The following is a 15623-nucleotide window of genomic DNA, read 5'->3' as shown; positions in this document are numbered from 1 at the left end:
GTGTTTTAGAAACTTACAGCTTTCAGCTAAACTTGTTTTCCACAAAGTCAGAGAGCTACTCTGACTGAAAGACAGAATAAAGCTATTCGTGACTCCAGGATGAGGATACTCATGCACACTGGAACAGTACCTTTTACCTCTACATTTTATCCTATCTTTCCCCTTTTGCTGTTCCTTTTTTTTTAATTCAGCAGCAATTAACCCTTCCATCACATGTGATGTAGTTATATCACAGAATGATGCAGTTATATCACAGAGATATAACTACATATAATCATCAAGTCACTTTACCAGGGGTTTCCACTATCTGTTGCAAATTCTCCTATATGTTGAAAAAAAATGTATAATTTCCTCACACTCCCCAGTGCAGCCACTGCAGTATGTCTTGGTGGTGAACAGGTTAGAGGATGCACAGAATCACCCTACAGTCCTTGGTCCTTTCCTCCACAGTTTAGGCATGCTACTAACTGCTATGAAAAAAAATCTGCTTTCTCATGGGTTTGGGAATAAGGAAACTTCTAGGAAGACGGAATGAGAAGGGGGCCAGTCCAAAAGCAGAAGATGCCATACACACCTTTCCATATCCTCAACATAAGAACAAAGCAATTGTTTGTCCAGGAACAGTTAAGTTTAAAATAGTAATCTTTTGGGATTAAGTAAATCTTAAGTAAACTCTCAAGCTGTGCAGGACAATTCACCCTGTTTGTAGCCCTTTAAGAATCACTTTAAATCATCAGATAAATATCTGACATAGTAAATTCAAGTTTCCTGTAAAGGATCAAGATAATTATTCAATACATTAGAAGTGTAAGTATTTACTGGGATTAATTATTTAGGGAAAAAAAAGGATTAACTAAGATTTGAAAATAATTTCAAATGCTAACACAAAGTTCCAGAGAAGATGAATGTATAGATAAGGCTAAAAAACAACTAAACAAAATAACAAAACAAATGAAAAAACAACCTAAAAAGAAACAGATAACTGCAGCAAAAAAACACCAGTTTTGACAACAGCAGGTTCAGAAATATGAATATGCCCCACTGTCAACAGAATAGTGTGCATTGTAAAGAGAGACTAATGCTGAAATGTGTGATCGGACAATTTCAAGAGAGCTGGAGCACCACTCTGCATTTAGACCATTTTCTTTCTGAATACACCCAATAATTAGAGAATAGTTCCTCATGCGGCCCCTCCCTTGAGCAACTAACATTCAAGCATTCACAGAATTTTAGAGCATTACAAAGTATTACCTCTGGCAGTTGACAGAAATATTTTTGCCTTAAGAGGGTACAATGATTAGCATATGATCTTCACTCCAAGACAGGAAAATAGGAATGATCTTGCGTACCTTCTTACATTTTAAAGCATACAGGACATACACTAGGAATGTGGATGTGTAAAAACTAATTTAAAAACTCCACAGTTCCATAGCACATGTCTACTACTTTAGGACTCAAAACCCTTGAGAAGCTTACACCTGACCAGTATTCAGTGCATCTGGAAGCAACTGCTCTCAGCAGAGTTTACTCTGCTGCTTATATATATGCATTACCTGGGAAATTGAGGGTGATGACACCTAGCACAGCTGCACACATGGAGTACTAACTATTGTACTATTAATGATAAGAATGTAACACTAAGGCTTTAAAAGCTTAGATGCTACAGAGGTCTATACCATACTGCACCACTCGAATCACACCTTTCTTTATACTTGTTGCTTATGAATGCTGACAGGAGTCAATCTGGGAAACAAATTCAGTAGATGTACATTACAGTTGCAACACAATTGCATTTGACACACATTTAACAGAGTCAACAGGCAGTATCCCATTACACTGTGAAAGCAAGCCTCAACGGCAGCAATTTGTTCTGGAAATACTTACTTCTGATGAGGTCACCATCAGTGCGATTTCCCCAGATGGACTGCTCTTGTATCTCTGCTTGTATACTTTGATTACTGGAAGGCTGGTTTATGTCTTTATCTCCTGCCACAGCAGTCTCTTGGTCAGTTTTTCCTAAGTCAAAAGAAATTTCAAAATATTAATTTCTACAGTATTTTTTCTCTATATGAGCAAAACTAATTTTGAAAATTAAAAGTAAGATGGCATAAACTGTAACTTGTCTTAGCATCCCCTTTTGTTTCCTTAGAATTAACTTCCAATAAAGTTGGTTTTCCACTTGTTTTCTGGCCTAAATCAATATAATTTCTATTTAAGAAAGACTTTTAGTCATATTGTATCCAATTGTGCAAAATAATACTCAGCAGCATCTGTAACAAATTATATTTGGGGGGGGTGGGTGTTTTCTTATTTAGTTACCTTCCACAAACTTTTCATATAAAAATTTTAATAGCTTTGTCACACAAAAAACCATTATTTTTTACCCACATACATGTGGCTCTAGCACATAAAAGCTATAGTAATTTCACAAAATTTTGTTCCCTATTTTTTATAACTAAACACATAAAGACAAATACAACTGAAACTTCAAAAGTGACTAGTACGAAAATTCAGAAAAATTATTATAATACAATTATCTATTTTTTATTGAAAAAAAACCCCAGTTTTAAAAAGCCACTGCTGATTAAAAGTCAACATTTAGCCAATAATGAAAAGTATTTCTTCTCTCCAAGTATACATAAAATGCAGGGAAAATTCCATAGTAAGGTTATTTGAGGGATTCTTCAGCTTATTTCACAATGTAACAGATGTTGTTTTGATAATGTTGCCAGTTATCACAAGGAGACCAGAATTTCCTCAAACCAAGGCAAGTGACAGTTTTCATCTTCACTGTCATTAATGTTTTAGTAATCAAATCCACACACACAAATCTTTCTGCTCTTGATTGTTGCAGATTTTTCCTACTGGCATTCAAGAAAACATCTTTAAATCTGGATTTACTTTGTTCATTATTCACAGCAAAAGATAATCAGTTTATATTACTTACTCAAGGGATCTGTAAAACACTAAATATTTTCAGTCTCATGTATTTTTTGTGTATACCTACAACATTTAATATTTACAGTAAACCTAGATGAGCAACTGCTGAAAGGTCTGTTAGCTCTATTTATTTGTTTGAAACACGAACACATTTATAAATTCAGTATTACAGTTTCATATACTGTATCCTCTAGTAAAGCAATTATTCCAGTCCCGAGACACAGAAAAAAATCACTTTTTGCTACTGTGGCATAGTAAAGGTTAGTTTCTTCATGTAACCCACAGCACTTTGATTTTAAATCCTAACTTTCTGCCTTTGTTATCCACCCTATTAAACTGAGGCACTGGACATCACTCAAAATAATATATGCCATCTTGTGTGTATAGTAGCATATGCCTTCAAGCACTGCTGCTCCCCTTCTATCAATTTCCACCTCTGAAATGTCTGACTTAGCTACCTCCGTGGTACTTTGCTCTCAGTCCTCCCTCCCACCAACAACTTGTCAGTATTTCTTCAAGCCCATCTGGAGAGGAACTGTTTCACTGGGATTGGCATAGTTATTGAAATGAATGGGAAGATATTGACTTTAATGAGTTTTGCCCCTTGCCGTGATAACTTAATCTTACCTAGATACTCATCCTATTAACATTAAAAAACAAAAAAAACCCAAACAAACAAACAACAAAAAAAAAAAACACCCCAGCAAAACCCACAACAAAAAATAAAACAAAAAAAAAACAAACAAAAAAACCCACCAAATTAAAAACAACAACAAACCAAAACACAGAGTGTTTCACCCCCTTTGACAGACATCAGATACAAATTACTTCCATCTGGTATCTATCAAATACAAAGTGACTGTATTGAAGTATAATGATTTAGGCTGTGCAGTTAAGTATTAGGTGCAAATGTGTTGCAAAACTGTTTGAAAAGTGTTAGACGGAATAAAAATAAGTAGTGTCCTGACACAGCTAGTGTAAAAGCACTCTGCCTTCCACAAACACTAAGCTTAAAAAAGCTACTTTAGGAGATTTTGCTCTTAAATTACTTTACTACAGTGATGACACTAAAATAACAATATGTACATAGCAGGGCTAGTACAGACCCGCAGAGTAGCTGTATACAATTCTCTCATATAGGATATGACTTTGCAGAACCCTATTATTTCATGTAGTAAACAATGAATGGCTATAAGGAAACAATAAAGTTAATATTATGGGGCCCTCCGTGTTCTAGATTACATTTTTATCTAAGAAATCTGAAGGAGTGCAGAATATAATCATTATTCATATTAATTTATTTTTCATCCCTCTACTTGTTTTCAGTTCAGTATTTTTTTCTCTTTTTTCCTTCTCACTATCTAGGCTGTATGTGTATTTTTCATGAACACTTTTATTATTCTAGCTGGATATAATAAATGGCCAGTCAAGACCGTGTAACTAATAGTAGATGTTAACAAGAAAAAAGAAGCAGTATTAAAAAGCTTAACAGAAACGATGTTGCAATTGAACAGCAAATATTTTTGATAGGAAGTTCAAAACAATTAACATTAATTATTTCTTTGATCTATTGAATTCACATGAAGGCTTCCCCATAAATGCACATAACAGAAACCTATAACATTAAACACATCTGGCATCTTTGCACTCCAGAATTACCCACTGGAGCAGCTCATCCTGATAGATGCTGCTCTGTGGCGTGGTGAACTCAACCAGGGCAGCAACTAAGGACCACACAGCCTCTCCTCCCTTCCCCAGCAGGACAAAGGGAGAAAACAGAAAGACCCAAGGGAAGAAACTTGTGTGTCAAGATATAGTTTAATAAGTGAAGAAAAAAGGAAGGAAAAGTAAAACAGGGGATGCAAAGCCAAGCACTTACCACCTCCCACAAGCAGACCAATGCCCAAGCTAGTCTCTAAGCAATGGCTACCTACCCTAAAACCTCCTCCCCTGTTTTTATTGCTGATCATGACATTCTGTGGCATAGAATAGACCTCTTGTCAACCTGAGCCAGCTGCCTGGATCGTGTCCCCTCCCAATCCCATGCCTACCCACAGTCTTGTCACTGGAGAGAAAAGTGGGAAAAGAGAAAACCTTGACTGATGCTGTGCAAGTGCTGCTCAGCAATAGCCAACCCACTGGTGTGCTACCAACCTTGCTTGAGTCACTGATCCCAAACATAGCACCATAGGGGTTGCTATGAAGAAAATTAACCCCATCACACCCAGGCTTAGTTCAATGGCGCTTTAGAAATAGTAGACCTTGTGATCTCTTTATTTGAACTCTTTTTCATAAATCGCTTCTGGTGCATCAGACTACTGAAAACAGACACACACTGGTATCTTGATTCAGTTGCTTTTTTCTTGAATATGTACCATGTCTCAGTTTTTGTACAAAGGAATTTATTGATTATTCCCTTATAACAAACAGTTGATAACGGGATCATATTTTCTTTTTTTTTTTTAATATTAGAAGTATCACTACAACATACCAATTACAACCAATCACACATGAAGACAGCCTCAAGACCATTCCTGTCTTTTGTTGATCCCATAACTTTTATGTTGGGTACCTTGGAATTTTCACAACAGTAGTTTATGAAGAATCAACACAAAGACCTTACTCTGACAGAAACACTAATGACTGGATCTGACCATAGAAAAGTATGACTTTTTTTCCACTGCATCTTCAAGTAAATTTGTAACACTTTTCTGTTTCAATCAAGCTTACCCTTAAGAATTCTTTCTGTAAGACTTCCGTAGTATTTTAGCGTCTGCTTCCTTTAGCACACCCTTCCACTCTCATGTGGCTAACCTCTAATACTGACAGCCAAGAAAAAAAAGAGATGCTCTTCTTAACAGTTCAAATAATGGAAAGAAAAGACTCATTATGTTCTGAGTCTGGCAGAGCTGAAGTATAAATCCAATCTCTCTTCAAAACCACAGTAAGTTACTCTAGGTCATGTCACAAAAGCAACACAGACTTCTTACCTACCACAGTTCAGCCCCAAACCAGCAACTTCTGTGGCTCTGTACTTCCCCAAAACTAACTGCAATGCCAGGGCTGAAAAGTTTCTAGTCAAAAGCCCTAGGAAGTGACACCCGCACAGAACACCCTGTGATTTATCCTGAAGGTAAGCATAGGCAGAAACTCTACTAGTCCAGGGATTCATTCAAGTTTAAGATTTAAATAGTAAGAGATATGACATGCTCGCAAAGTATAGAATTGAGATGGCTAAAAGCCAAATCATACCTATGATACAGACAACTGGTAAGCCACTTAGTGAAAAAAAAAAATTAATCACATCTCAAAACTACTGCTTTATTAAATAAGCTAATAAAGTGAATTACTGCTTTTTCTCTATGGAATTACTTAAGTACATAAAAATCATTTCTATAGTACATACATTCATTTTACCGTAATTTTGTTACATTTGTTTTTAAATTGCACAGCAGTACACATATTCCATAGAATAGAAATCTGTTTTCACCTTTGAGACTATTGTAATATTGATTGTTAACTTTTGCTCTAGTTTGGAGAATATGCATGCAGTTACACACACTTCTTTGCAACATGACAAATACATTCTGCAAGACTCCACCAACTAATAATGTCAGCAGTCTGGATTATCAATAAGGCTACTATTACAACAGCCCCATCAAAAAGTAAACTTAACAAATAGTCAGAGCTGTCAAGAAAGACACATGTATATTAGGCAAAACAGGTATACAGGGCAATCTCTCCAGATTCCTTCCAATTCTGCATCCTATGCCTTTGGGAAGTTGCTGGAACATACATCAAACTAATTCCTGAAAAATTCTTAGACCATCCCAGTGAATAATCTCCCTTTTTAGAGCTACATTTGTGTCTTTTTCTCTATAATGTAAAGCATATTAAGTGAAGATGAAATTAATACATAAAACTGATAGAAAATAACAAAAAGATAGGTAACGGATGTATTTGTAAGACACACCTCAAAGTACTCAAGTCTTTGACAAATAACCAACTTTTCTTCTCCAAGGGCTTGTCCATTTGTACATTCACACACCAGCTGCCCCCAAGAGCCCCACCACATCTTCTTGTTCAGAAATGGGTCTGTGTGTGTTCATGCATGTGCTATCATGTATCACGAAGTATATAACATACACAAAACAAAAATGGAAACAAGTGCCCACTAATGTGGATCGCACATCCTCAGAGTTTAATTGGCAGCTGATTTCTGTTCATTAGATGACACATAACCTCATATACTGACTCAGCCATCGCTTCCAAGAATGTGAATCATTAGAGTGCATAACTAGCAAAATGACAAACTGGACTTGAGAAACAGGTTTAGGGTTTGTCTATAAAATTTAGGAGCTTGTATATAAAATGAATTTAATGAATTCTGCTGCAACAACCAAAGCCTTTGCTGCTATGACACATTCATTTTCTGTTCACCAGCAATGTGGTGGACTGCTTCAAATAGCACGTAAAGAAAAAACAACTGGTGGCAAAAGTTTCTGAAAACCTGAGTGCATCATTTTTATCAAGGAGAGAGAAATAAGCAAAATGGACTGGCACAGTGTGATCACTGATTTCCAAAAATGCAGTCACAAACAGTCCAACAGTTTTATGGCACAGGGTAAAGGAAAGATTTGGAAGCATGGGGCAAAGTTACTTAGGCACCTAAAGCTGATCTAGTTCTTGGGATGAACCATCAGAAGGCCTGAGTCCTATAACAAGCAGATGCAGATTTAAAAATAAATGTGCAAAGTTCAAATCATCCCAAATGAAATTTTGTCCTTCAAAGGAAAGAGCAATTACAAAAGAAAATCAATTGCCACAAAACATAAACACATAAATAGATCTATGAGGAATAAAAAAAGTCAAAGAATGTTCCCAAAAGGAAATGTAACAATCAGTTCTCTGTCTCAAGCCTACAACTGTTGGGAAGGATTGAAGAGCATGTGGCAAACACTGCATTTCTAACACTTTCTTTGTTCATTAATAATCTTGCTGACAAGGAACCACTAAGGACACTGCTTCCTACTGAAAATTCCACTGTTCACAACAATAACACAAAGAAACCCTGATAAAACCATATTTCACAGTGTAATCATTAACAATAATGCCTACCATCTACTTCATGAAATGCCTAAAACTTTTAGGCATTTTATATAACAAATAAATTCAGAAGTTTGTGTAACAGAATGCCTATTCTAGCATTTACTTGAAACAATCTCATTTCATAAAGAGAATCTAATTAATACTTATAATCCACAAATTACAGAGTTGGAAGCCTCCAATTAGATGTTTGACTGTTTTAAAACTAAGAAAAAAAACTTATTTGCATTCATTTAATTTCAGTGTCTTTCACTTAAACGTCTTGCTGCAACTTTCAATGGCTTCAGAAGTGCCATAGAAAAAAAAATAGTTTCTCAAAATTAGAGCAAATTAACTGAGCAGATTTTTAGAAAACTCTTACAAAGAATTTTCCAGGTGCAAGCTATGGAATAACTATGAAAGCACTAGAAGTTCAACAGCCCTGAACAAATTTGAGCCACGATAAATTAAACACTAACACCAATGTGCAAATAAGTATTCTGCATTATTTTAAGTGTTAAAAAGGTCAAATACATAAGTGAAGACTTTTCATAAATAATCATATTAATTATGCAGCCAGTTATGCATGTATGTCATTCATCCAAAGAAGTTTCACATGTATACAAAACCAGTTTCATAGAAGTGCTCAGCAATTATTTGGCAGCTATGGCTGTATTAGCAACGGCCAATAAAACTGGGCCTGTACAGGGAAAGAGTTAACTTAAAGAATATTCCATACATGTTCCAAGGGTTTTCTACTTTGAACTAGCTCTCAGATATAATCTTAAAGATTCAAGGCTTACTAGTGGCTGGAGTGTATTAGGCACATTCCTGCAGCTTTCACATTATTTTGAGCAAAAGGAATCCCATCCAGGTCACTCCCTAGGATCACTCCACAATGCAAATCAAAGTAGAGGCGAACAGATTTACTTCAAAACTGCATGGCTGATCCAAATAAAAAAAGTAGGATAACACACTCATTGCTGAATGTTACTAGGGAAAAAAAAAGAAAAAGAAAAGAAGTGTTTAAAGCAAAGAGAAATGTAACTTCTGAGAGCTCAGAGCTGAATTTAAGAAGAATTACTGTGGTATAAAATAAACCTGTGATGTAAGATGGAACAAAAATATTTCAAGCTTGATACAAGATCTTTACAGTCAAGTCTATGAAATACAAGTCTATCACACCCATGTGGGCATGAATCACTTAACTGGAACGGTATGCACGTGAAACTGAAAGCAGACGTATGCTTTCATAGCAAACTAGAGTCAAACATCTATTTACCAAAGTTTTAGATATTTTAGTCAGTAATATTAAATAAATGCCTCAGTACTGGCACACAGCAATAAAACAAATAAATACAGATTCTCCCAACTCTTGTCAGATAGCAAGAGGGTATAAAATTATAGAGGAAATATTTGGTAAGTTTGAGCAATCTGAGTACACTGGTTAACCGTTAAAATAAAAATATATTACTCATAATGTTGAGGCATTGCTGGTAAAGAGGAATAATTATTGTGATAGCATTCACTGTTGCCACTGTTGCCTCAAGAACATCCATTCCCTGCATTAAGTCTTTTGTCACCCAATCTCATCTAGCCATCAGATTCCTTTCATACTCCTCATCATGAAAACAGTTAAGCACTGAAAACATGAAGATTAGAATCACATTCTTGAAGAGGAGTACTTTTTACATTTTCTGAATGGAAGTATTAATTGCTGCATATGGTTTCTTGAAATACCAAATCAGAACTGCATCTCCATCCAGCAACAGTGAGATGATTTGCACCAGAGAGAACAGTCACTTATAGAATCTGATCCTTGATATTTCTACTAGATTTCTCCATCCTCCCCATCCCATTCAAATAAAAAAGTTCTGGTGAATTTCCATCATCTAACAATTTATTATAGTGAAATTATCAGTCTCAATTTTGTAATAAGTTATTAATTATTGTAATTACTGTTTTTATTTTCTTTCTTATTGAGAAAGCTAAATACTATTCTTTCATTATTCTAGGTTACACTTAGTTATCAAAAAGCAAAGATAAAAGCATTCCAAATAATTTATAAATGACAGCCCTGAATTTTTCTCTTGTATTCTGTGGTTTATTCAAATGCAGAGGATTTTTTAAAAAGTCTACCCATAGTTTAGGCAATAATCACACCATAACTTCTAATATATGAAATATTTTCCTTAAAGCAGAAGAGTCCAATGGTCATGAATTGCCACATTCCTTCCTCAGGGACATTATTTTGGTACCTATGAGTTGAGAAATACCTGATCATAGTCAAATTGAAGTGCTCTGAGCAGAGACATGGCACTATTCACTGACTACATCACACAAGTAGATATAATCAAAATTCGGTTCCAAGGTCCATGAGCTACAGAGAAGAAAGAAGGCATCACTAGGATCTTGAACAAGGGTGCATAAGCAGAGCTACACTTTTGGAAGGATGTGGCAGAAATTACCGTGTTTGAGAAATTAGATTAAACCTTCCATCCTGCAGTGTGTCTCTTAGACCACACTGACATAGATAATGGTTTAAAGACTGAAGCTGAATTTTGACATTGCCACAAAAGAAGATGCCATGATTTCATTTGCTCTCTCTCACAGTACTCTAACTGGGAATGGGTGGTGTCCAGATTCTCACTAATATTTATGCATTTATTGCATAAATATTAATATATTTATTATATAATTATAAAAATGAACTAACAAGGAAGAACAGTGACAGGGGATATGTTGAGAGAGCATATTGGCTAAAATAACACAGAAAAATTCTTTTAAATTGGGAAAGCCAGAGCATACCACATCTGTAGGCCAAACTCTGCCTCAACCTAGTTTTCACCATGTCCACAACTGATGAATATCCCTGCATACTGCCTAAGCTTTATTAGGTTTGTCTAATCTTTAATTACATTGTGGGATAGCTATTTTTGAATATTCAATATTCAACTGAAGTTTCTTTTCCTTTCATGGAAAAATACAACTAATCTTCAGCATCTGAATGTATATGATAGCAAGCAAAAGGAACACTTTGTATATCTGGATTTCTTGATGATACCTCGCAGAACTACAGAAGAGGATAAGTTTGTTCCCAGGACAAGGTATCTATATCAGTTAAACATATACAAAGCACATTAAATTGTGTTGTTAGAAATTAGAAATTTCTTCTCATTAGAATGCACTTAATACTTTATTATACATACAAGATAAGCTATCTTTTGTTGATTAAGGAATCATTAATTCTAGGTCAACCCAGATTTCAGGTATTTCACTGTAAATATATGAAGTCATTTATAGGTCAATAATATGAATTTCAATCAAAACTTTTAAAATTATCACCAAATTCTAGAGAAGTCAGCATAATTTTGGACGTCCTGGATAGAAGGATAGGGGCTGTTGAAAGTCCCAGACATACTATCTTAGTTTTTCAGCCCTGGAATATCTGAATTACCTTACCCTTTAACCACACACTGCAAAGCTGACAACAGAAATGCTGGAATATAGACTGGAAATGTTATGAACTCACCTTTTCCTCTTTCCACCCCCACTTCCCCAACAAACTTAGACTAGAAAAAAGCAACAAATAGCCACATTAAAAATCCATATTATCCTTAAATCTAAGTTCATTCGAATAAAAATTATGTATTTGAATGCAGAATTCTGCATTGTCTTTATGTGAACTGTACGTAAGCTTTAAAACTGAGCATGTGTCTTGATAGGTGTGGCCAGTGAACAAACCATAATCATAATGCTTGTTTGTACCTTACTGATCCCTAAGAAAGCTGTGAGGTTTAATTGTGTCATTTGGATCTTCTGCGTATTACTTATCACGGACAGATCACTATTTGTTTCCTCACTTTTCATTAAAAAAAAGAGCATGTATTTATAATCATTCATAGGACTTTCACTTCATAGTGAGAACTCAGTTTGAAGTAGTACTGTGAGAATGAGACCATTTCCATGCTAGTTAGTTCACTGATTTACAACTTCAGTAACTTTGATGTATGGCCTTCATGCAGAATTTAACAGGTGTGGCCAGTTGACCACATGACAAATAAAAACAACACACTGAAAATAAACACATATCACAGGTACTGATGGTTCTGGCAAAAATGTGATTCAAGCAGTTCAGTTCTGCATGCTTGATCTTCTGCATTTAATCTTTTTTATTATTATTTTTTACTGTTTAGAAGTTATGAGTCATTCTCTAGAACAAAAACAAAAAAAAAACCCCAAAACCTATCCAACAATAAGACAAGTATAAGCCAACTTGCTATGCCCTCCTGCCAAAACATTTTTTACTTAGCTACGGATACTTTCTGGTTTCTGAAACAAGTCTTCAGCTTTGATTACACATAACTATTGATTTTCTTAGTTACAAAAACACGACTGCATTTTTAATCCACAGTTGCACAACTGTATTACCAGGCTCTGCTCCAGTTAACCAGTTATGAATAAAGTTACAGTTCTTGAACAAGATTATTTGTCTGTTTTTCACAGACTTTTTAAACTCCTGTCAGAATTTTGGAAAATTGTAGCTGTAAATAAATAAACAAAGAAAAGTCTCATCTTCGCAGACCAGGACTTAACAGGCAAACATACCTCCCAATTTTGAGGATAACCTAAAATATACTTTGTCAAACTTCTCTACATGAAGGTGATCAGAGTATCTGTGTATTTTTGTTCAAAAGCAAATAAGACATAACTTAAATAATTTATCTTTAAGATGAACATACTTTTAAACAACCTTTTGAACAGCTGATATGAAACAAGTTATATTCTCAGAGACTGATTTTAGCTGCAGCATCACAGAGTAATCTATCAAAAAAACCAGCAAAGTGACCACCAACCTGAACAATGCTCTCACTATTGGATCAAACTTCCATAATTTACTTCAAGACCTGGAAGGACAGCTTTACAGGAAAGAATTTATAAACACCAACACAAAGCTGAGAAAATCAAAAGCGATTTTTAAGGAGCAACATCTGCCTCTGAATGACTACGGTTTTTCAAGTACTGAAAATCAGGGCTGAGTAGCACATTTTTTCATGGGAATTTTGGGTTAAAACAATAAAATGGTGAAGTGAAAGTGCTACAGAGATACACTACAGAGGGGAGGGGCAAAAAATAGAGGGGTTAAACCTGACAAGTCTAATCAGTAAATGTATCATTCAAATATAACGCGAAACAATTACAGAGAAACTTTAAAGCAACTTACCTCGAGGGAGAGAGATCAAAGAGCTGTTTTCAGTCGGAGCTTGCTCTGGCCCTCCAGGCCCCGGAGGAAGAGGTTCTCTCACTTGGGACATCTGCCAGCTCTCTCGACGAGTAACAGAGAGCCTGCACCCCTCTCCAACAAAACTAACACGCGACCCTGAAGGAACAAGCAAATGAAAGGACTCGTTAATGTATTTTTTGCAGAAAACTCACGGCTCGGGGCGAGGGACCGAAGAGGGACAGTAGGGAAGCGGCGGCAACTTTCCGGCGCGGCGGCGGGCGCGCCCACCGCCCCCTGCAGCGAGCACCCGCGGGGCCGGGGGGCGGGAGCGGCCGCGGGGGTGTCCGGGAGGGGGCCGTCGGCCGCGGCGGTGCCGGCCGGCAGCGCGGTGAGCCTACCTCCGCATTTCCTCCGCTCCGCTCCGCCCGGCCCTGCGCCGCGCCCCGGCCGCGGCAGCCCCCGCGCCGCTCCCGCCCCGCCGCCGCCCGGCCCGGCAGCCGCCTCCTCTCGCGCCGCGCCGCCCGCCCCGCAGCCGCGGGCCTTCCCCCGGCAGTGGCGCGCACAGCCTGGCACTCACACCCGCTGTCCCACCGCCGCCACAGTCACTCCTTCTCCATCATTTCCGGACAATGAAACATCCCGCTCCGGCTGGCGGCGGCTGCGGCTCGGGGCGGCGGTTGTGCAGCTCCTGCCGCCCGCCAGCGACGGGCCCGCGGGCTGGGCTGGGCTGAGCGGGGCCGGCCGGCCGCGGGGCGCCGCGCTGCCTCCAGCCGGGCCTTCAGCCATGGAAGTTCCCCCGGGGGAACCGTAACCCGTCAGACAGAAGTAGGCAAGAAGGGGTGAAAAAAACCCCAGGGGAATGTGAAAGGGAGGCTTTCCAGTCTGGGCAGGGCTTGCAGCTGCAGCGCTGGCAGCGGTGCGGGGCACGCTGCGTGGCGCAGCCGCTGGCCCCCAAGTTGGCCGCGGTGTCACGGATCGCCCGCCACCAGTTGCGCCTCGGAGCGCGGAACGGCACGTGGGGCGGCGCAGGGCCCCTGCCCCCCGGCCTTTGCACTCTCCGCCGGGCCCTGCTGCGCAGACCACCCTTCTACCCCTGCCCCTGACCAGTAATATGCATGTATATCCATTAAAAGGACTTCACAGAGGCCACATAAATACTCAAAAAACACGAAGAATAGAACAAGCAGTTTTCAAAAGTAGAACCCTAAAGTGCAAACTACTTTCTCTGCTATCATCTGCCAAGTAGTGTTACCTGGACTTTCTCCATAGGAGAAATTTCACCAGGAAATAACATTTCTTTCCCATGGCACAGTTCGATGTGATCATCAGTCTTGTGCTCTGTTCTTGCCCACAACATAGGTTATTTGCTCGCACATGTGCTGGTGTCCATAAGCTACAAGCCTTGCCTTGTTTATGGGAACACAGTATGTCACCTTTCTCAATTGAAGTGTGTCCAGGTTTAAAATGCATTTTCCTTAAAATTTACTAGCAGATTATTTTATTATGGTTTAGTAAATACACCAGGTTTACTGTTATGTCTCATGGCAGTGAGATATTTAGATATATTTTTTGAGAAACAAAAGTAGGAATATAAAATAAACAAGTTACAAACTAGAAGCATCCTAACATGAGAGACTATAGCTGATAGATATTTATTTTGATATCACACATGCTAAGCAATATGCTCAGTTGTTAAAAGTTGACTTCTTAAAGTTTTGCATTTCCCTGACATGCTTGCAAGACAACCAGGATGAAGTGTAAATACCTGACTAGGAGCCAGTTCTATGTGAACTCCACACCCTTCACAGCTAACTCTTATTTCAGAAGTCATCAGCAATTTTGCTCCACTGTGCAGCTTTATTTTTTTCGTTGTTGGTGCAAAAGAGAAATGTGATGAAAGGTACTTCCTCTGAAAAATACTATAATTTTTAACTATTTAAGTAACCTAAGGTGTTCTTTGGTGCAGCATAGTCTTTCTTTAAACATTTATATGGAAAATGGGAGGGGGGAAAGATGTTTTATGTAGGAAAGAAGCTGTGTAAAAAAAATCCATTTGGGGCAAACAAAGCTACTCATTTACTGTGTAATAATAATATTGGTCTCTATACCTACACTTTTCTTCTATGCAAACATTGCATAATTTTCCATAGGCCCCTCCTTGCTGTCCTGGTGGCAGAGTGATCAAAACATAAGGTAGAATGACTTACCTCAAACTCCCAAGTGAGTCAGTAGCAGAAGAAAGGTTATGACTCACTCTCAACATACAAGCTTGTGTTTTTCCCTGTGAAACTGGAAACATAGCAGAGAGCTGTGGGAGGAGCAATAATTTAGCCAACCACACCCTGCTTCCAAAATATTCCATTGGATAGTAAAT

General features: G+C 37.9%; 1 protein-coding gene across 2 annotated transcripts in view; it reads right to left on the bottom strand.

Annotated features, from left to right (window-relative positions):
* Positions 1-15607, bottom strand: part of MDFIC (MyoD family inhibitor domain containing) — a 51509-nt gene extending 35902 nt beyond the window's left edge. For both annotated transcript variants that reach the window (XR_008437121.1, XM_053977654.1), the window contains exons 1-3: positions 15457-15607; positions 13250-13405; positions 1885-2016 (exon numbers count right to left, since the gene is read on the bottom strand). Coding sequence is in view for 1 of the 2 variants with exons in the window: in XM_053977654.1 (XP_053833629.1) it covers positions 1885-2016; positions 13250-13340 (223 nt within the window). In the remaining variant the exon portion in view is untranslated. The remainder of the gene's footprint in view (positions 1-1884; positions 2017-13249; positions 13406-15456) is intronic.
* Positions 15608-15623: the final 16 nt, after the last annotated feature.

The sequence above is a fragment of the Vidua macroura genome, chromosome 5 (genome assembly GCF_024509145.1).
Source record: "Vidua macroura isolate BioBank_ID:100142 chromosome 5, ASM2450914v1, whole genome shotgun sequence".
Classification (NCBI taxonomy): domain Eukaryota; kingdom Metazoa; phylum Chordata; class Aves; order Passeriformes; family Viduidae; genus Vidua; species Vidua macroura.
The sequence above is the reverse complement of the archived record's forward strand: the minus strand, read 5'-3'. Positions and strand labels throughout refer to the sequence as shown.